Consider the following 22798-nt stretch of genomic DNA (forward strand, 5'->3'; position numbering starts at 1 on the left):
AATGTGACACCTCAATAAATGCAAGAACAAAAGAAATTGGCGAAAACGTAGTTAATCGGATTTATTGAGGAGACGGAGAGAGAATTAAATTAAGAATGTGGAACATTTACATCAGCTCGGATGTAATCCTGTCAGTTTTATTTAGAAAAATAAAATCATGTAAGGCAACATTCTCTAGCTGGACATGATGCAGATTATATTGTTGACTTGACACATTTATGTATCTTCTGACATTAGCTGTACAATAAACATGTCAATATCCCTGCACAAACCCATGTAAATCACAATGACTAAAGAGCTTGGGAAAGTTTTGGGAAAAAGGAAATGGCTTAGATGCAGGAACCAGACTGAAGGCTAAGAAGATCATCAGATAACATTAATAGCTAACAATGAAAGAATAACACCCTGGAATATATATGCTAAATTGATGTAGTGGATGAACTAGTTCCATGGCACACAGAACAAGGCATCTGAGAAGACTAGTGAATACATTTGTTAAACACTACAGAGTGAGCTGTATGCACTAAAGCACTATTGTGAATTTAATAGAATGTGCTGATTTGTAGTTTTAGTCTGACTTATGTACATTATTTTAATACCAATCAATTCTGTAGTGATGTCATACTCAGTTAGGACCCATCTTTCAGCAGGCATAGCGCTAACCTACTAGTCCCAATTTAATTTCTCCATTGAAACAGTTTAGTCTTAACTGTGCATCCCAAAAATTGTTTTTTTCTGCTCTTTTCATCCCCTCCCTCAAGTATACACAGTCTGCAGGCTACACATAAAAAGCTGATTCTGGACATCTAATGTGCTTTAACATAGTAGATATTCATTTACAAGTACTCATTTTAATTGATGTCCTGAAATCACTATACCAAAAGATATAGAGTGAAAAAAACACTTGTATTTTAAAAGTTGCATATTTCTCTTTACCACTTAACTGTCACATCTGAGAACATGATATGACTAAGATGTCAAAAGGAAGAAAACTGTATTTTCTATTTGGAAATGATACACATGCATGCATCACTCAGACTTCAGGAAGCGTTATGTAGCGTTTCATCTCAAGACACACAACAGCACAAACACTGGGTTCTTTCAATACAAGTTTCCTCTTTGGGACACAAGTTTAAACTGACCTAAAATGTACCTGAAGTCTTTCCCAATTACAATGAACTAAAAGACGTTCTGCCTACTGAGCCAATTATGCTAGTAAAACTGCATAAAATGCGTGTCATCTACAAATGATTGAGTACCATAACGTCACTGAACATTCTTGGAGCTGTCACTGGCAGAGAGGTCCATCTGGTTTTGCATTTGTTGGCAAACTTCTACTATTACTTTGTTGTTGTGCCCTTTTAAACAACAGCTTTTTAATGTTGCATGATCACGGTCATATCTGAAAGAAAACTGCAAGGCTATAATTGGGTCCTGCCCAACCATGTCTGGTAGAGTCAGTTGGTGACAGCAGCCTTAACGATAGGCTAGGTGATCACGATGAGATCTGCTTCTGTTACTTCTATGCTTTGGTTGGTTCTTTCTTCTTCCTGGGTTCTTTCAGGTGTAGCCTCGTATCCTTCATCCCAAGGGGCTGTGCTGAGCCCAGCGGGGGCAGACAAAGAATGCGGTGTGAGGGTTCTGCCCAGGCCCTGGTACTGACCTTTGGGTGACACGGGGTTGGACGCCACTGTGATGGCATCCTGGGAGCCCGGAGAAAGCAGGCCAGATCGCTCACCATCATTCTGCGCCTCACCGAAGTAGGATTTCCTTGGCCGACCCATAACCGTTCTCCCTGTCAGTGAGGACAAAAAAAAAAAGTCTTTACTGTCTTCTCGGTTTTGAGATACTTGCAATATGTAACAAGTACACCAGTGGCCAGGAGGCACCTACCAACATTGCGGACTTGTTCAGAAATGTCTGCTCTGACATCAGAGATGTCCCACATTGCCATGAAAGAGTCAAAGCAAGAACCCTCCTCAGCCTCCTGGATGTAAGGCTTGTAGGTGAAGCTGAAGTGATGGGCAATGGCTGCTAGAAACATCTCCACACAGATGATGAAATCCTGAAGATAACAATTTGGTGAGTCTACTTGTGTTTCACACTTGTTATATATATTAACTCTGCTGACACTTTAGCTCACCTGTAAACCTGTAGCTACAGCCTCCACACTTTTCCAGTCCCATGTATGTTCCTCTGAGATAATGCCCGCTTTCACCAGCAAAGCAATAAACACAGCTTGCCTAGAAGAGTTACAAAATAACCATTCTCAATAGCTACCACTACCATAGTGTATGTAAATCAAGAGACTTCAATATACACAAGCAAGGTAAAAAACAGCTCATACAAAGTGTGTTTTCCAAGCTTGTCCAGCTCATGTCATTAAGTTTGAACACACTCAGAATTACCAGAAAGAGACGAACACCACCATTTTGACACACAGGAATTTTCCTACTGGTTTGATTGGACTCAGTTCCTCTCTCAGAGCCCTGTAGAACAGCACCAGGCAGTACATGGCAAACTAGATCCAGAGAAGACAGATGAATCTAGTTTACAATAGGCTGCTTGTAATTTTTTTTTTTTTTACATTATGTTTATTAGCATGCATCCCAGGGCCTAATGTATGATATAGGCTTAGTAGCAGTATTACCAGCTGTGACATATTGTTGAAGATGACCAGGTATGTCCATGCATTTTTTGAACTGAAATTGCCTTCATCATACACTCTACACAGCTGACAGATCCTAGGAAGAAGAAGAAGAAGAAGAAGCAGCCACAACAGAAACGGTGAACAAAAAGCTGCGATCGGTATCAGAGAATAAAATTAAGTGCATGAAGAGCAGAGCTTACTTACAAGGCAATCACTGTTGTGATGGGCCTTACAACCGTGTACTGTAACACTCCCAATTTGCATCTCAACAGTAAAACCCTGCAGAGGAAAGGAATGATGTGAATTAGAATTGAATTGGTTTAACAACATCTAGATTGCGGATATTAGTAAATTTTGAAAATCAAACTCAATCACCATAAGAAATATGGCGAGTGGATTTTCATTAACAACTATTCAACCATGGTTTATGATATCCACATGCAAAATGCAATAATACTGTCAAGGGTTCAAACAGGGCAGTATTATTATTAACACAAAGTTAATGAATGACACTGAAGCTGCTGACCTTCAGGCAAATGTGTATGAATTTAACTGAAACTAATAATGTTAAGAAAGGCTCTGGATAAAATGAACTGCATGTTAACCAATTATGGATGTTGCCTGACTAAGGCTAATATGAAGCTGGTGACTGTCATCAGTTTGTTTCTTTAGTTTACTGACAAAAATACAATTCCATCTCTAAAGTTCAATACCTTATGACAAACTCAAACAAACTTGTGTTGGATGCAAACTAAGCATTTCAATAGTTAAAAAGTAACAGTTGGACAAGACAATATTACAGCGCTCAAGTTTGGTGTCAACGCTCCCACATTGATTGTATGTAGACAAGTCATTTTTGTAAAAGTGGTATAATTCTAAGGGAAACTTACTCTCCCATTGGCCAGGGCGGGCAGCAGCAAAGAGGGGGCAGGTGTTTCTGCTGATCCTGGACCTCCAGCATCGACACCAGGCTGGGGTACTGATTTTCCAGGTAGTTCAGCAAGAAGGTCATGAAGTTGTAGATGACGTAGGCTTCGTAGCACTCTCTGCATGTGTCCACATAAATGGCTATACTGGGGTATTTTAATGCAATCCACTGCAAGAGGGGATTACATGGATTTAATTTTCAGAAACTGTAAAGCTATTCTCTCAATTGTACATGCATATACAGAATGTGTTGCTCAATGGCTATAATTAGATTATATAATGCACAACTTACACTGTCCAAGCTATAGATTGGGACCATCCATAGTATCCTAAAAAACACAATAAAAACACAAACAGTTAAAAACCAGTTTCAGACTATTGTTCATGGAAGACATGACTGTTGACATCTTTACCTGATAATAGGTTTCTGAAGCTCGGGCTGAGTGTAGTGAACCAGATGCTGGAGGATGCCCCATAATGATATGGGTATGGTCATAAAGACAAATATCCCAGCGATGAACCATGCTTTATTATGACTGCCAACCTGTCATTACATGAAAAGAAACAGTCAACACACTTATCATTAAACTTAATTATGTATTTAAGTCTGGGAAGGTTTTGGCAATTTGGCTACGAAGAACGTTGTTTCTATGTATTTGATTAGAAGTCAGGGTGGAAGCAGTAATCAGATCCTTTACTCAAGTAAAATAGCAATTAATTAAAAAAGTTCCCAATTTAAAAGAAAAGAATGTTAACAGCAAAATGTGCTCAAGATATCAAAAGTAATGGTACACATAATGCAGAATGGTCACTTAGTAGTGTATCTATATTAATAGTGTTTAGATATTATTTTGTAAAGTTAATCATGGATGCATTCATGTTTTAGTGGTATTTTAAAAATGTATCAAGGACAATTCTTGCTTTATTTTCTTAACTCTTGAAAAAAAAAAAGAGTTATTTAAGAAATGAACTGAAATAAACATGTTCAAAGTTTTGTTTTAGATATCAAATATTTGAAACAATTTGACTCTTCATTAAAAACAACAATGCTTTACATTTAAATAGTGAGTCATGTGTTGTGAATGAATCTATAAATCTAATCAGTAACTAGGAGAATTAGTATAAATGAGAATATAAAGAATATAACGTTACTTAAATACCTTAAAATTTGTATTTAAGGGCAGTAGCTGAGTAAGTTACCAAATGTGCTTAGTTACACTTTGTTAGACCAAATGGGCTCCCAGAATCAAAATTAGGCAACATGACCCAGATCCACTGATTGTTCGAACTGACCTGTGACTTCTGCAGTTCCCAGATGCACAATGGCAGGACGACTAATAACAACAAAATATACAGCACTACGACCAGCGGCCGAATCCACCTTCTCCAGTTCCCACAGGAACAAGGCATACTGACATGAAGACGCTGTCAGTCCTTTAAACCCCGCAGGTTCAGTAACAGACCAATTTCGCAAATTCGCTGCGACCTACGACAACTCTTCACTTGTGTACACATGTATGTCGGCACTTTCACTGATGTTTACTTTCCTTCGTGAGGACAAAGCTGCTGGATAATTATCAGCTCATATGACTCTATTTTACAGAGCTAACGTTAGCTTGTCAAATGTTTCACCATGTAAACAACAAAGAAGATGCATCCTTTCTTAACCGTTGAAAGTGTCTAACGCAATGTAATAAAACTCTCCGCTTATATATCAATCTATACATTACTGAACACGTATAAGTATTTTCTGTACGTTTACGTTAGTAAAAGTTCCCAGAAAAGTAATTGCTACCGAGTGTGCACTTCCTGTTATTGGCTTCAGTTGTCCCGCCTACAATCTAGAATCTGATTGGTGATATTGCGGAAATTAGCCAATGGACAATGAGAGTTTACAACCCAAGCGGATCGGACTTGTAGGTAGTTTGGTTGCTCTGCATTCTCACTAACCATATTGTCTGTGCTTTCGCCAGCAGATGGCAATGTGAATTAACAATTACCAGAATACCAAATCCAAAATAATTTTGTGTAGCATTGGTTTGAAAACGGCAGGACTCAGACTGGTCACCATATTCTGCCATCATGTTGTTTGCTAAACTGTTCACATTTAGGCCATCCAGACCTTGTGAAATTGTGGCCTTGTTTGAGCTATTTATGCAATTGTTTGGTTACTGGTGCCATAAAAAAAAAACAATTTGAAAATAAATGGTTTTTACTCTCATTTCTATTGAAATGAGAGTTAAAAACCATTTCTATTGGAATGACAGGCATGTCAAGGAATCTTGCCTGCTTAAACTTATATTTACAAAAAATGAAACAAAAAAAATTGTCACTTCAAATTAAAAGAAATATATTAAGTCTGACACCTAGAAGTAAGACTCAGTCTGTATACTTTGAAACCAGCCCAAGTAGTTGTATAGATGTAGTATGGACAAAGCTGTTCATTATAGTCCATTTTTACAAGACTCATGTCTATATTTGCTCATTCGTATGAAAATACAAGACAAATGACATGTGATAAATCTGCTTTTTCTTCGCTCTTGTACATTTGTTGTTGTTTGTCCACAAATCTCGCAATCTTTCAAATTCCAAGCCTGAGATCAGTAGTTCTGGACTGAAACTGTGCACAGCCTGTACTTTGTGTCAGTATTTGGTATCAGTAAAATAAACTATTCCCCAGTTAAAACGCAGTATAAACACATAACGTTAACAACTAGTGCAATACAATCAATCATACAATACGTATGAAGTCAGTAAAACTGCATCCCCATAGTCTTTCTCCACAGCAGACATTTTGACTTGGTATAATAGGAAAAGCACAGGTGTTACTTATAATATTAACAATGGATTTGTTCTATTCATATGTCCCAGCCATGACTGTGACAGAGAGCGGACATGCACAATATCATAACATCCTTCTTACTTTTTTGCTTGTGTGTTCACGTGTATGTGCACATTCTTGAGTACATTTGTGTTTGTGTCTGTGTGTCTTCCTGTAAAATGAGGGGAGGCAGAACTTTCCTTTTTGTTGCACCATGTCTCCACTGCCCCACAGTCACAGAAATCACTGGTTGTAACAGGACAGATTGTTCATGAATTTTGAATTGATCCTTTTGGCTTTTATGAATTAGAAATAGTCTTTGCCACAAGATGTGTAACCGAGTGCCATGGTGGATAGCTTGAAGGGATTGCCATGCAAAGTGGCATACAGGGTACAGCCATGTAAGGGCAGGGTGGATAAACATATGCTGTGTTTGATCAGACCCAAAACAGATTTTAGCATAAAGAATGCGGCGTCCATTATGTCTCATTGAATCATAGCCATAACTGTAGGGTGAAGCAACTCGTACAGTATGTACCCTGCAGGAAACACACATAGACAGTATAAGCAGAATGGATAGGTCTGAGGAATAATAATAATCAATGCACGACAAAGGAGGAGACACACTGTCTGATTCCTGAGATATAATGTATCAGCCAAAGTGCACCTCCTTTGTCAGAGGAATACACAAGTCTGCAATTGTTCAACAATTACTTATTTATCTTAATACGTCTGCCATAGGCCTTTGTGTCAGGAAATGTTCAGTCTCGCTGAGGGTGTTCACTTTAATTCATCTGTTCCTAAAGAACAACATAAGTAATGTAGGATGATGTTAAAGAAGCATGGACAGTGGTTATAAAGTATGCCTGGTACTATATATAAATATATATATGAATTCTAAAGTAGTGTATTGCGCACTTTTAATTTATATGTACTGCTATATACACAAAAGTGCAATAACATCTGGTTTGCAAACACTTTAGACAAATAAGGTGCTTTTTACCAGCAGTATTCCCTTTATACAGCAGCAATAAAATATGTCTTGTAAATCTCAACTTAAACATTAATGTAATCAAATTTATTATTCAAACCAAAGCTATTTGCCACTGCCAGGGCATTACCTTTTATCTAGCTTGTTAAAACAAGTTACAGTCCAGAGCCACGATCATAACATCAGAACAGGCACCTTCTGAGCAACATATATAAATTTGTTGTCTTGTTTTTTTTTCTGAACAGGTATCAGCAGAAACATTTTTCATTTTAAATGCAGATGTGTTTTGGAATTAGTGAGCCTTTTTTTTAAAAAAGTGAACGTAGATATTTTTAACATGTCAGAGATATGGTTTTGGTCTTTTCAAAAATGTAGAATATCGCCAGCCTTATCCTTTAATTATAGGCCATGACAAAAGTACTTCACTGAGTCATTCTTAGTGACACTCATAGCAGGATTAACCTGCCAGGTTAAGGGCCCCAGATCAAAAAGGAGCCCTTACTAGCCCCCTTGTCTTCCCACCCTCTGTGCACTGTGTCTTTCTATGACGATACACCCTGGGACTAGCAATGCTGTATGTTAATTTGATTACACAAATGATTCATCTAGGAAAATGCAACATACTGTGACGAGTTGTTGAGAATGAACATTAACAAAAAGCTTAAGTTAAAACCATGCTTTCTTTTATTTCCTAATAAAAAATTCTATTGTCTTTGCCATGAACCTTTATTTGTTTTGAACATATTTACTGTATGAACAAACAAATCTGAATAAGCTCTTTGGACCTCTGGGATCCTTTATTATTTGTTTTTGAGCTTTATTCAATTCACTGCTGGCAAGGAACAAGATTCCCACCAAATACCACAGAGCTAAAACTCCTGTTTCAGTCTCTTTCACTTTCCCTGTCACCCTCTGATTTCTCTCTGTCATCCCAGAAAAGAACGAGTATGTTCTACTATGTTTCAAAGTAAAAATATGTTTTTGTTTTGTTTATTCATTCTCTGCTACACCATGAATTGTTATAGCTTAGCAACCAAAGTTTTGAGCTATTCTGCATTGCTGGAACCTGATTGAGACATGATTTCATATGAGGAATATGAACCACTTTCATAAAGTTTATGACTTGGCTGAGACATATCGCAAACACACCGAAACTAATAACAGGCCACCGTCCAATAAAATCATAGCTGCTACAATATGTGTTGGTCTTGGGTGTTTTTCAACTTTGCATATGTGATTACATGGCTCTGGTAATTGTCTCTTTTTGAGAAGTTAAGCATAATCCTGGGTTAAAGGCTTTTGGTCACAACAAAGTAGACACTAAGACAAAAAAGCTTTTTTACACAAGTAACAGTAGTTGAAATATGTGCTGCATTAAAACAAGTACAAATCAAGTCAGCAAATGCTTATTACAAATGACCATTATGACAATGTTTACAAGCAATATATATATATATATGTAGATATATATATATATACATACATAATCCTGCCACAACAAAACTGTGACTGGGTGACTATAACAAGAATAAGCAATGGTCAAACTTTGCTTTCCACTCTCCTCTTTTGGCAACACGGATGAGAAGTGAGTTATGTGTATCAAATTCCCACCATTCAAGTTGTTCACATCCTCTTCGCTGACATTAGCAACCCTAAGGGCTCAGTTGCCAAGCAGGTCACAGTGTGCTTCAAATCACTCCAAGACGCCTCTTTCTCACAGACGCAAATGAGAAACAGAAGGGGCCCCCTTGACTTCCCAGAGAAACCAATATTAGTATGATGGTGAAATAAACCTCCTTGTTCCTTACACTGGAGATGGAAATTGATTTATTGGTATAAGCAGCAGCATTAACATGAGGTTAACATGTCGAATCAATGACAACAAACACATGAAATTCATTTTTTTTTTTTTTTACAGATTATTATAAATTGCTTCGATGAATAGTGGTAAAATAATACTGGAGTCTACAGATATCTCCTTTTCCTCTGTACACGAGTGTGCAAAACACTCCAACTAAAGAAGTGCAAGTAATTATACACACAGCACTCACACAAATGCTAACACACATTCGAACATGCACACACATACACAGGTTTACATTTATTCACATGTTAAATAGTATAAGGCAAAATAGTTTTTAGTTTGGTAGCTGAATATGATTTCCACATAAAAAGAACAATTTGAATAGTTTTGGGAAATGCCCTTATTTACTTTCTTGCCAAGAGTCAGATGAGATTTCTTTGCCCTGCTTAGCTTAAACACTGGACATTTCCTTCAGACAGAGCCAGGCAAGTTGTTTCCTCTGTTTCAAGTCTTCATGCTAAGCTAAGCTAACCATCTGTGACTGTAGCTAAATCTTTATTGTACAGATATGAGAGTAGTACCGTTCTTCTCATCTAACTCTTGGAAAGAAAGCCATTAAGCGTATTTTTACAAAACATCACACTATTTACTTTAATATTTGGAGCGATGACCATCACCGTCAAACTCATCAACTCATTTGCCTCTGTCATTACACAGGTAATGTTGTCTGAGTAAAATACTTATTATACTTATTACTGCAATATAACACTTTTTAAAAGTGGACATATATATTTTCCATGGGTTATACAAGCATAAAAGTCACAATTATTGTTGATTATATCTGCTAAAATTCACAGTGTTTAGAAAAAAGGCTAATTCCTGTCCACTTTAAATCTGTGGTGGTATCAAACCTGTCATAATGCATTCCTTCATATTTATAATTTGCTTGACATGTCATGTGGAAATACAGAGTTGTACCTTATCAGCTCTAAAATCTACAACCCTGTACTTGATTTTGTGCCAGTGTATTTTGGCTTATTCTGACACCGGACGTAATTCTGTTGTGAAAGCTTTAATTTTTGCATTGCTATAAGTTTGGAGGTCTGTGGCTCATGATCACCTTAAGCAGAAATTAGATGTTTATTGATGTAGAGATGCATGTTTTGTGTTCTGTTGTTTCCCTTCTTTTCCTGACGAATCACAAAATGTTTTTGCCAAACAGTAGGAGTCATGAAGCAAATGAACTTCAAAACATTTTTCTAATTATATCACTAAGTAGCTCAATTTATAATGAGTGTGAGTAAAATACACTGTACAACCTCTCGCATGTTTAATGGAAAATTAATTGTTGCTCGAGTCAGTAACATGCTTTCCTTTCAATGAGTGGTGAACTCCTGGGGACAACACATACTCATCTCTCTTATTCCCTCTGACAGCATGCAGTCTGCTTTTTCCTTCCTGTAGCTTTGTGCATCCTTCCCAGTAGTGCTGCCCTTTACAGGAATAGCACACTCGGCTACTGATTGAGAGTAATATATAGTCACTGTTCAGCTGCATCCTGTTAAGGAGTCCTCCTCCTCCTCCTCACCCACTCTCCCCCTTTTTGTCTCATGCAACAGCATCACTGTTCGTGGGTGTGGGAATACAAGGAGTTTGTTTTAGGAAGTTTTGCCCGCTGAGAGGCTCGGGCAACTTCGGCGCATTGTCCACCAAATCCATTGTTTATTCCTTTTAAGTCCAGTTCCTAATCCATCCCTGCCGGGTTCATATGTTGCTTCAGTGGTCGTAAGGATGTGTATTTATTGTCTGAAAGAGAAGTTTTTGATGTGTATATTTTAGGGTGAGCTTTTTATTTGGTTTGGTTTTAAAACCTGCTGGGTATATGGAAAAGCTTAAAAGTATTCCTCAGTCGCTGTCTTTTCTCATGCTGCGATCGGTGAGGAGGTTGTTGGGCTCAGGGCTTTTACACTGGATACTGGTACCATTCATGGGTCCGATGCTGCTCAACTGGAGCTCAGAGTTACACCAGCAGCACAAACATGACTTGAAGAGCATGTGAAGAGAAAAAGAGAAAGTGTTTTGTGAGTTTTTTTGGACAGAGGCAGATTAGCTGTTTGACCTCAGCCACATAAAGTGAATACATAAATCAACGGGCTGCTTCAACATGTTGCTCATGGAATGACATCACCGTCAAAGGCCTGGGTTCACTGTTTGCTTTACCGGCCAGACTAGGTCTGACGTGTGCATGTTTGTGTGGGAGTGAGAGAGACAGACAGAGAGAGAGAGAGAGAGAGAGAGAGAGAGAGAGAGAGAGAGAGCAAAGGGGTTCTCATTTAAGTGTATTGCATGCATTAAAATCCATTTGTTGTATGGAAGTACCATACCTTAAAGCAGTTTTTAAACTTCTTGCTGACAAAGTAGAGGATAATGGGGTTTATGCAGGAGTTGATTGTTGCAAGGTTAATACTAAGATAATCCATCACCAAGAGGAAACTGAAAATAGAAAACAGAGGGAAGGCTGATTATTATCATTATTTTTATAGAGCACCACAGAGGCCATTTAAAAAATTGGATGCTATTTCAATAGCATTTAATGGTAAACACTTCTGGCAGTCAGCCTTGTTTCTGTCAACTTTTTAGAAAATAAGAAACACTAACTAATTTTCATATATATTTTCATAAGATACATCTTTTTGTGTCATTTTTTGTGAAAGTCTATTCACTGGGTGTTTCTCAGCTCACAGAGAGACACGTGAGATCCTGAATTAATATTTTAAAAAGCCCACAGAACAAAACCACAGAACTGTCATCTACGTTTGCGTACTCTGATGCCTTTAGACCTTTAAGTAACGTCTGTGTAAGAGGGTTGATCTGCCAGTAACTCACTTGTGCAGCTCACAGCGTGCCTCATCAGTCTCATTGTAAACCATCTTCTTAAGGATCCTGCTGAGGTGCAGAGGGAACCAGCAGAGGGCAAAGATGAGGACGAGGCAGAAGACGACTTTGGCCACCTCCCTCCTCTGCAGACAGAATCCACAGATTTCATTCCACCATTAGAGAGGTGATGACAAAGTTTGTGTAATTTAGTGTACCTTCAAAAAGCTGGAGGTAATTAGAGTTAAGGGCCTGTTACTACATTATCATTTAGAAGTATCGTCCAACCTGTTTGAGGTGCTCACTGAGGGCTATCCGAAGGCTGCCCTTCCTGTGGTTGAGCATCTCACTGGTCATCAGAGTGTAGAACACAGCTGTGCAGGTCAGTGGTACACAAAAGTAGAAGCCAAACAGCCACCAGTCCTTTGCATCCTTATAGAACTAGGGGAACAAGGAAACACACACATGTGAAACAGTAATACATTTAAACTGAAATAAACGCACGAGTTACTGTGTGACCTGGTAGTTACGTGAAAACAAAGAGTTTTCTGCCTGCTCCATGATGTCTGCCACACACACATCCTCTGAGCTGCCCTATCCACCTTCACACAACTTCAACATCTTTCCATCCTTGCTTTGTTTTGTTTTTTAGAATAGAATGAATTTTCTGTAATTTCCCATTTTTCATCTATGGCTCTCACTGATCCTGAGGAGCTCTCTTTAAGATTTGACAAATAGTGATAATGTTTCCAAATGAGAGATCATGCTTTTGTAGTTGAACCTGAGCCAGACCAAACCCTTTTTTCCCAATGCCATAGCTGTCCATGTGAGTGCTTCATGGCTAGTGTAGTAAGTGAAAACAAACCACTTCTGGCCTATCTGTGTTTCTAACATCTAACACTCTTTAAAAAGTTCTGTGAACAGACAAAAACTAAAATTTTAACTTTGCAGATCCACTTTAAACTTTGGCCTTTTGTGCTGAGTACCAATCAAAGAAAATTTGTGAGAAAATCTTTCAAGGAAGAAAGTGTGCCATGTCATCCCTTTTAAATACTCCGGTTACAAGGCTAGTGTAGCTTAGACCTCAGCATTGTATTGCTGATATCTGAGAGAGATTACTCCAGTTGTGCATATGGAATAGATACACACATGTGGCTCAGCTTGAGGCCCCAGATTTCAGACCTCAGTAATTGCTCTTGGCCTGTAATCCATTATGTGCTCAAAGGTTGTGAAAAAGGCCACTATCACTTGGAGAGACTAAAAAGACCAGGTTTATTTCTTAAAGCGATACTCCACAAAATCTTTTTAGTATCAAATACTCTTATCTTTAGGCACATTCCTAAGTACCACTGGGTTAGTATTCTAATTGTCTTATATTTTTAATTATTTATTGCTCAAACTGGAAATGTTGTAGGTGGTTGATTTTACTGGTGTATTAATGCTCCAAAAAATATATGACCCTGTAACTGGCAGATTCACTTCACTTTCCTATCTCTTTAGCCCAGCAATGTTTTGTTTCTTTATTGTACAATTCAACCACCCTTCTGTGTGAGTACCTTGACTGAGTGTACTACACAGCACATCTTGGCCTTAATGCAAGAAAACATTGGGGCAGAAAAGCACTTAACAGAAAGTTGGTTATCCAAAAATGATAAGGAAAGCGTGATAGCTTACCTCCATGAAGCCACCCTTGGGGTTAAGCATGCAGGTGTGTATGGTTTTGTTCTCGTAGCTGAAGGTGATTATGTCAAAGCCGATAGCCTCCGGTACTGCCAGGAAGAGTGACAGCACCCAAATAGAAACAATCTCAATGCCTGTAATGAGAGGGATGCCCACTCCCTGAACTCTGCTCCACGATGCCACGGCCCTGTACCTGTGAAGGGCAGACACAGAGTTCAAAGTCAAGGCATAACAGATGGAAATAGATTAGATTAAAACAATATGATCAGGGGATGCAGCAGGGATGATTGCGATATGGCACTCCTGGGAAACAAATACATTTAAACATTTAAATGAGAAAGTATAACATGTAACACAATTACAATTATATGAAAAGAGCCTATTTATTATTTGAAACGGGGCCGCAGAGGTTCAGTCGCTTTCAGTCACCGCTCTATCATTAAATAGAAATCAGCAAAGTCATCATTTCCTTTGTCTCTCCTGACTGATGAAGCTAACAACATTTCCTTTATGCATGGCAGCACGCCAAACACAACAAACTGCTCAGTCAGCAAAGAATATCAAAATGTTAAGAATTAATGAGGAGAGATGATCAATTGTTTATTTTAAATATCTAATATTTATATTTTTGTGAAGCCTCCAAACAGACTGGCCCATGTTGGCAGAGAGGTCTGTCTGTTGGCTTGTGTTTCCCATGCACTGAATACTTGTTTGCTTGTTTGTTTCATTAATGGAAACCACTTGTCGAAATGTTTTAGTAAAATCCTGCATCAAGATTTTATGGCAAAAACAATATATTTTTCATGACACATTTGAATTTCTCTGTTGAACAACATGGTGGCATTTATATTTTACTAAGTGGTAATGTATCCACCTTTTTCTCTTCCTCCAACATTGAAAAGATACAAAAGAGTCTCAAGTACTTTCATAACACAAATACACACACACACACACACACACACACACACACACACACACACACACACACAAAAGATATGCTACACATTTCCTGGAAACAAATGGAGAGCATCTGCTCCTGAACACAACTGTACAGCACTGTAGCCTGTCTTTTTCAGGTCATTAAATATGTCTGCCTAGTTGAACCTTGGAGCCTATTTAGAAAAGGCAAGCAAGCCTCTTATCTCTAAAGTTGTGTCTAGTGCATAAAGTGAGATGACACTGAGCTTCAGCACTTCATGATCATCATTTATTCATTAGGACATTTCTATTAAGGCACAATTAAAAAAGACCTTGTCAGAGATTTATTATTAACATCATATAGAGAGTTTACAGTGTGTGTATCATGCACTTAATGTTGCATATTTAAAAAAATACATTAAAGAAGTAAAGAGATCATATAAAAGAGCTGATCTCAAAGGTTTTGAACACTTAGGCAAGAAATAGAAGAGCAGAGTGATAAATAATGTCCCTGTGAAAATGCATAATAAGTGTTGACCTTTCCTGGAAGTGATCTTCATCCCAACTAACCAGATCTCCATGTCATTAAACTGGAATCAAATCAAAATATTTGTATGTTTTTTTAAACCCTCCTAGTGTCCGCTCTTCCAACTATGAAAATATGTGAAACATTGTGCTTCTTTCTGGCCACAGCGTGTTCACAAAGATGGTACTGGTTTTACAAGGCAATGTGACTTCAATGGAAAGCTGCTGCTTTTCATATGATCCTGTGGAATTATAAAAAACAACATGCCGAGTGTGACAGCACTGACCTGTCCACGCTGAGGGCGCACAGGTTGAGAACGGTAATGCCTACAGAGGATTTCTGCAGGAAGGGCACCATCTTACACAGACACAGGCCAACAACACTGTCGTAAAAAGGCCAGCGTGATGCCAGGAGCTGGTGAAAAAAGGACATACAACAAGTGTCACATAAACACTTATCTAAAAAGGAATTAGATCATATTTGTAAGAACGTTTGTTGGTGAACATTCGTCACGTGCACACTAATATAATTTGTCATTAAATCCCCTTTGGCTTAATTACAAAGTAAATCATTTTAATTAAGTAATCTGTCTTTAGGGAGCTAGGTCTCACTATCATTACTGAATTCAAGCTGATCGTTGAAGTCTATTTAAGGCAAAATTACCACTGGCTGAGGCACATCAAAGACCTCTCAACGTCATCTTAACGTCATAGTGAGTTTAGTAACACAGACCATATGGAACTCATCAGCTGACAAAACTTTGCAGATCTTTTGCAAAACTTTCACATCTTCTGCAAAAATACATTTCTCAAATTGCTCAATCGAGCTTTAATAATAACTCACTATGTTGTCAGTAGCATCTCACAGCCACTTCCACAAAGTCAGGGCCATGTGAGAGGAGACATTTGTTTACATCAAAGTGGTCTTGGCACTTTTCCTTCAGTACAACATCACCTGCGTTAAACATTTTTCTCAAAGCTGAAACCAAAGGAAGAACTTCATCGTGCTTCCCGGTCCTCTATTGTTTACTTGTGCCGTTCCCAGGAGCATAGAAGAGCAGCAGAAAGGAAAGGAGCCCACGTCACTGTTTTTAGTGTATAAGCTGATTATTTTTGGAAACACTGTGACAGCCTCAAGGAAGAGAACAAGGAGCTTCAACATGGTTTCAACATTGTAGACGTGGCTCTTTCTTTGTTTGAGCATAAACTGTTTCCCCCAGTAAGATTTTTGTTTCCTTTTTGCACATGTGTTGCCCAGACAACAAAGTCGCTGTACCCTCTAAGTCCCAAGTTAATTCTGACCAGGTGGCCATCCCATCTTTCTCTTCTCATAAAGCACTGGGAAGCTGAGGTTGACTGATCACTCCATTCTACCATCATTCTTGAGAAGTCCTGGTATAAATCAACACAAGACAGCAACCCTAAGCATAGTCTATCGTCATTACACGCTTAACATTGTAAAGGCACAGTGTGGTCCAAAAGTCACCAAAAATCTAAACACAAAATTTAAACCAGCTATTGTTCTCAAACTGATTAACATATCTTTTTTAATACACTCATAATTATTAGACAACTACTGAATGTTTTCAATGTTTATGATACTGTTATTTACATCAGTTATAAACACAGGAATAAAATAAGGAGACTTTAATTATTACAAGCTGAGAAACTAAAATGCTGCTAACATACTACTTTACGACTTAAGCTTTTTCACCTCAGTTCAAAACTCACAAGTGATTTATCACTTGAGTTGCAGTGCACAAAAAAATAAAGCCTCTAGATAAGGGTCATTGACTAATGCCCCAGGTCAATACAAGGCCACTGCCATGTGTGACTACAGCCTGATTCCTGTGTTTATTTAAGAAAGCCATATCCCTGCTCCTCTCATCACTAATCTGCCCACAAGAAGAAGATAACGACGTCCAACTGATTGCATTTTCCCGTCTATTTGCACACTCCCTTACACCCATTCCCACTCCCCCCCCTTTCCCGTCTGTAATATTCCACTTTATCTCTGCGTATTGCCTCCATTGTTGCTGCATTTCGTCATACCAGCACGGAGACCTGTCACTCAGTCAGCAGCTTGGCTTTGAAAATAAGGTTAAGACTTTAATTAACCATGCACCAACAGGGTAAAAACTGTACCTTGTATACATTGATGGGAATAGCAATGATTATGTAGAGAAGGTCTCCCAGTGCCAGACTGGCAATGAGGGCGTTTGGCCCGTTCCTCATGCACTTGTGCTGGTATATAATCCTCAGCAGGGTGACGTTGCCGACCAGGCCAATCACAAACACATTAATGGCAATCACGGTGTTGATGTACTTAAAATAATAATTAATAGAGGGAGGTGCCAAGCACTTTGGATATCGTACAGGCGTATTTCCGATAGAGTTATTTGAAGATCCCACAGCTTGTGCATCAGCCTCTGGGGCCCACTGGTGGAGTCCAGGTCCCATACTGGGACTGATGGTGCTGTAGAAACCCAGAGACTGGAGGGTGGAGTGGACGAGAGAGTCCGGGAGAGAGTCTTTCTCTGCTTCAGCTGTGTTTATCTGGCACATTCCTCTGGCTGCCATACAGGCCATTAGCACCAACATATGCACAGCTGGGGTGCCCATTATGAAACACATTCGGTGCTTTGATTTCTCTGATTGAAAGACTGTCCCAATATATCACTGGTGAGAAAAGAAAACAGATAACAAGAGGAAATTTTGGTTATTCTTCAGAGAAAATACAACAACTTCACTGGTAGTTTCGCATTTTGCCTCCGCTTAAAATCTAACCAAAGTGGAATATTATATGTCAGTTACAAGAAAGTTAAATGCCATTACGGTCTTTTCAAAAGCTGTGAGACAGTTAAACAACTTCTTCAAGACTTCAAAAAGGTTTTGCCAAGGGGGCACAGATGGCAGATGCCACGACTAGTTAGAGTCAGCCAGTTAAGGATGAGGCATCAGCAGAGCGCATTGGGCATCTTGTTTGCTCTCAGTCGTCTCTGAAATTTGAAACTGTCAGTTATGTAGTTGTGTCAATACTGTTGCAGCTACACAGTGAGGCTTTATAGGTTTAAATATGTGGTTACAAAACAAAGAGCTTTTTTTTCAACGTGAAAGAAGTGCTGCAGGGCTGATTCCCAGTCAACAGTTTTCAGTACAAGCATAAAGGTTCAAATCCTAATCTGATGAACATCCAAATCCGCCAAACAAAATACACATTAATACCTTGGATTCCCCTTTCTTTACTTACTGTTATGAATGTATATGTATACATAGATAGACAACTACATATCTTCCCCACAAACTTTCTGGACAAAATAGAGTAATTCATTGCACTAAACTCCTGGTAAAGAGCAGATAAAGTTTCCAAGTGTCAGATCGATAGTGAAGCCCTTTTCATCATGTCACAGCACTGGCAACTCTTACAGCCCAGAGTTCTTCCTGTTCAAAGTCCCAGCTGTCACCAAGTACACAAAGAACTATTTAGCAGCCAGCCCTTCAAGTAGCAGCACAGTTTAGCATCAGCATGACACTGCTGGGATCTGTGACAGCACACAAACTGATCTATCCATAAATAATAAATACGTTTGGTTTTCACCTACCTCTTCTAAAATGTCTGCCTGGCCCCCTTGGAAACCGTCAGGCAAACTTTCGGCTGAAGCCCCCAGACATCTGTATCACATCACATGAGTAATTAACGCACTATCAAAGCCGCACCGTATCCCACTTGGTTTGAGCAATGCACCCGTCTGCTCTGAGGTGCCTTCGCATTATGGCTCAGAGTTTCCTGTGGAGAGTTTGCAGTATGTCTGAGTGTGTGTGTGTGTGTGTGTGTGTGTGTGTGTTAAGTTGTGTGTATCTCTGCATGTGTATGTGTGTGTGTGTCAGAGCACCAGTGAGACACTTTGACTGGGTGGGATAGTAAATCTCCACCTCCCTTTGGTAACAGACTGGGCCCCCTTTGGAAACATCTACCCCCCCCCCTCAGAGGCACCGCTTGCTGACAGTCATCTCCAAGACACAGCAGCACGCACACGCACACGCACACGCACACATATACACACACACACACACAACGCCCCTCCAATCTGCCCCTTTCCTTAAATCCCTCCTACCTTCTCTTTCAATCCCTCTCTGACTCACATTATGTCTTGTATACATTACATGTAACTGTTTCCTCACACGAGAGGCAGCACAGATTAGATGGGAGTGAGGAAGGCACGAGGAAGTCAGTGTCCATGTTGTGATGTAAAGTTTCCTTCATTTGAGAGTGGGAAACTGAGACGGGAAGTGGGAGCTAACCATCAGCCTGCCTTTATTTTTACAAACTAACCACTGTGTGGGTGGCCGAACCACATCAGACTATCTTTCTCTTGCCAAATGTGAATGTCTCATGCAGTGTAATAAATCTTTATATTAACAATAAAAATGTGGATAATCACAGTGTGGTAAATTACAAGGTGAGGGGAAAGTCGTTGAGTGTAGATGCGTGTTCCCTTCAATTACCAAGCATCTATATGACAAAACCTATAAAACACCCTATAAAATACAATAAATTGGTTTTCCTTGCATGCAAAACAACAAATATAAACTTTAAAAAACAACACACTCCAAACAGACAGTGCTCTGTGAGATGGATAAATGCCTGAAAGAGAGATGAAGAGTGCTTTTACATCAGTGTCCATTATGGATTCCAATACGGACCATTTGTTATGATGTGCGCTGAGAGCAGGAAGAGGGCTATCAAAGTCACCACAGTCTTTCCCACTGCCAAAGAGCTGACGCAGCAACTGCTTAAAGAGAAAACCACTCAATTAAAAAATGAATATGATATTCCTCTTGCCAGGCAGAATTCAGTAAATATTTGTTGAATATTACCTATTCTCCGATGAATACATTAAACAAAAAAATAGATAAATACTTGTAAAGACTAGATCTGGTTCATTGACAATAAGGTGGAGATTTGATTTTGATTTTGTGAGTTGGCGGGGTTTGCTTTACAACAAAATGCACTTTAATAAAGATAAACTAATTGTTTTATTCAATTCAAATTGCAAAATTAACTGGGTACAATCAAAAGCACCTCAAACACTATTTTTGGTTCATTTTAATTTAAAGGTTTGCACTGGTGTGATTTTAGGAGTTTATACTTGTATATTAGTAGACTTGTATATGCGATCTATAGAATGTACATAGCTTAAACAGAAATGTAATGATATTATTTTTTATTAATGAGAATATAATATTATATCTATCAAAGTAATGCAAATACATAGCATTAATAATTAGTACAGAGTAAATTTATGTACCAGATGTTGCAAAAATCAGAAATGCACCTTCAACTAAAACCCTATATGATGAAAGAAAGAGCAATCTGGGTGAAGGTAGGAACGTTCTCCTCATACATGCACACATGCACATGTACAAACAAAACCCGATTGACATTACCATGAGATCTTCAGTGTCAAAGGGTGCTGACTGAATATCCTCTGAGGTGGCTCCATTGTGTTTCCAATTCTTTCTTTTTCCGCTGACATATTTGTTGCTTTCAAATTTTCACTGCTGATGTGAATCATCATGTTCTACCTTTTGTTACAGGCGTCTTTCTTGCCAACCAAGTCCTCCAATCTAAATGACAAAATATGCAGTTTGTCAACGTTTTCAAAAAGTATGCGCTTTTTCTGATCTGCTGGCCCATTGTTTTTCAGTGCATTCCAAAATGCATATGACCATTACAAAATCACAAATCAAATCACAGTTTTCTTATCTGTTATTGTTAGGGTTGGTTAGGGTTACACACAAAAGCAACTTGGTTAAAGTCAGGGAATGATCAAGGCATTTGAACAAACAGCCAGTGTTGGTGAGGACAGCTTTTTCCTCTCAGCCATGTTATACAAATACTTACATAATAAAAGCTTTTTGGATCATGCAACTACATTACTATATACTTCCAGAAATAATATATTTTAAACTATATAACCATAATTACGTGAACCAAGGAATTATTTTGTTATTTTGCATTCGTACATGGGAAACATTTTGTAAAATGGAAATAACTTTTCTAGATTCCATGTAAATCAAGCATTAAATGCGCACAAAATGAACAATTAATGAACAATAAAACCTTACCCATAAAACTTTTAACTTTTGAGTGAAACTTTTATGCTTCCTACCAGAAAATATTGGTTCAGTGTTTATGGTTCGTTTGCAGGTACTTTTCCTACAGTCGAGTGTGACTTAATTGGGTAATGCCAATATTTACAGCCATTTAAAATTAAAGGGATCATGTTTTCTTTAATTGTAGTCATGAATTTATCATGGCTTCTGAATTAGTCATGGTCAGCAGTGGCGAATATTTAATTTATTGGAACGTGATTTGCTGACGGCATCTAAATTTCTTACCCCTTCTTTTTTTCCAAAGTCCCTTGATTGTTGGCAGCTTCTATGACATTTTAACTTTCGAGGGGGTAGTGGAGTCTTTGTTAGTAAATCCATTAATATATAAATGATGAAACCTTTACCTGCTCCCAGTTGCTTTTGCTTTCATGTTGTTGTTGTGTTGTTGTTTGGCTCGTAATCAGGTATTAATGCCATTCTGTCTGAACTCAAAGATGGCAGGCTGCCTGGTAATTCATATGCTTGTTCTCTGATGGCATCTGTCGAAGTGTGCTCTCTGCATATTGGTACATACCCTATGGGAAATTTCAATCCAGCCCCAGACTGAGTGGGATGTAAGCAATTTCTTAACTGGGACACTTGCGCAAAAACAGAAAGAACAGAGCGGGAGATACAAGGAGAGAGAGGGAGAGAATAAGTTTGAGGCCAATTCTACTGTGACAAGCAGTGACAGAGTGAAGAGGGTTCAGTGTACCGCCTGGCTTTATTAATTTGGGACATATGGTTCATGCAAACAAAAAGTTACAGAGAGAAAGGAAAATGTGAATCTTGATGGAAGAATTTTCTTAATAGCCTTGTTAGTGCCAGCACTAGACTTCATCTGAAATTAATCAATATAATAATATTAACAGACTATTTCAATTAGAAGGAGGGAAGCTGTTTTTCAAAGCAGTGATGATGATATGTGATGAAAAGAGCCTGTGGAAAAGTCTGTGTTGGCTGTTGTAAAGTTCCTGCAACTTTCTTTGCTGTGGCTTCGAGCTATCTGAAGGTGTATGGTAAATGGTAACTGACAAGGGGGTTATCTTTTGTGCAACTTTGCTATGATGAAGTCTGCAGACACAGCTAATTTGGGGCTCTTGGAGTTCTCAGCAGATTATCTTTGGAACTGTGTTTTCCTCAAGACCACATGACAACAATGAAAATTGTTTGCAACTGTTTTTCCAGTTTTTTCTCGTCTCGTAAGAGATATAGGTTTTGAGTTGAAACAAAGGGTAAATTTATAGCAATGGACAATGATATTACTGTATAAGACTTAAATATATTAGTATTAGTGCTGAAAAGAGAAACTATGCCGACTGCGCTTTTTTAATGGACAATACAGAGATTACAGCACAAGCTGGAACTTGTTTCCGCAGCTTCATATTTAACATACAAAGTGACCTTGAATTGCTGCCATTGAGTGTTTTGTGAGTTTTTTTTCACTTGATT

The 22798-nt window shown here is 38.5% G+C and overlaps 2 protein-coding genes across 2 annotated transcripts; both read right to left on the bottom strand.

Annotated features, from left to right (window-relative positions):
• Positions 1-36: 36 nt before the first annotated feature.
• On the bottom strand, positions 37-5405 carry tmem184c (transmembrane protein 184C). The gene is made up of 10 exons (XM_038713132.1): positions 4871-5405; positions 3991-4121; positions 3870-3906; positions 3541-3746; positions 2855-2929; positions 2651-2744; positions 2409-2521; positions 2144-2243; positions 1894-2065; positions 37-1795 (listed from the first exon to the last, which is right to left on the bottom strand). The coding sequence occupies exons 1-10, from the start codon at positions 4985-4987 to the stop codon at positions 1488-1490; spliced, it is 1353 nt and encodes a 450-aa protein (XP_038569060.1). The 5' UTR covers positions 4988-5405; the 3' UTR covers positions 37-1487.
• A 3788-nt stretch (positions 5406-9193) lies between these two features.
• ednraa (endothelin receptor type Aa) lies at positions 9194-19026 on the bottom strand. Its single transcript, XM_038713133.1, has 8 exons — positions 18793-19026; positions 17336-17867; positions 15478-15605; positions 13742-13940; positions 12356-12508; positions 12080-12213; positions 11578-11686; positions 9194-11236 (listed from the first exon to the last, which is right to left on the bottom strand). The coding sequence occupies exons 2-8, from the start codon at positions 17822-17824 to the stop codon at positions 11099-11101; spliced, it is 1350 nt and encodes a 449-aa protein (XP_038569061.1). The 5' UTR covers positions 17825-17867; positions 18793-19026; the 3' UTR covers positions 9194-11098.
• Between the last annotated feature and the right edge of the window lie 3772 nt (positions 19027-22798).

Source organism: Micropterus salmoides, unplaced genomic scaffold, assembly GCF_014851395.1.
Source record: "Micropterus salmoides isolate LMB-PRFRI ecotype aquatic unplaced genomic scaffold, ASM1485139v1 Ms_hic_scaffold_12, whole genome shotgun sequence".
Classification (NCBI taxonomy): domain Eukaryota; kingdom Metazoa; phylum Chordata; class Actinopteri; order Centrarchiformes; family Centrarchidae; genus Micropterus; species Micropterus salmoides.

Coding starts and splice junctions, on each gene's coding strand:
- ednraa (XM_038713133.1), bottom strand. CDS start 17,824: ATGTGTTTCATAATGGGCACCCCAGCTGTGCATATGTTGGTGCTAATG. Junction 12,214..12,355: donor TCAGTGAGCACCTCAAACAG/GTTGGACGATAC, acceptor TTCTGTCTGCAG/AGGAGGGAGGTGGCCAAAGT. Junction 11,237..11,577: donor AGTTTAAAAACTGCTTTAAG/GTATGGTACTTC, acceptor ATGCTCTTCAAG/TCATGTTTGTGCTGCTGGTG.
- tmem184c (XM_038713132.1), bottom strand. CDS start 4,987: ATGCCTTGTTCCTGTGGGAACTGGAGAAGGTGGATTCGGCCGCTGGTC. Junction 2,930..3,540: donor CCGCCCTGGCCAATGGGAGA/GTAAGTTTCCCT, acceptor TTTCCTCTGCAG/GGTTTTACTGTTGAGATGCA. Junction 1,796..1,893: donor TGAACAAGTCCGCAATGTTG/GTAGGTGCCTCC, acceptor CCTCACTGACAG/GGAGAACGGTTATGGGTCGG.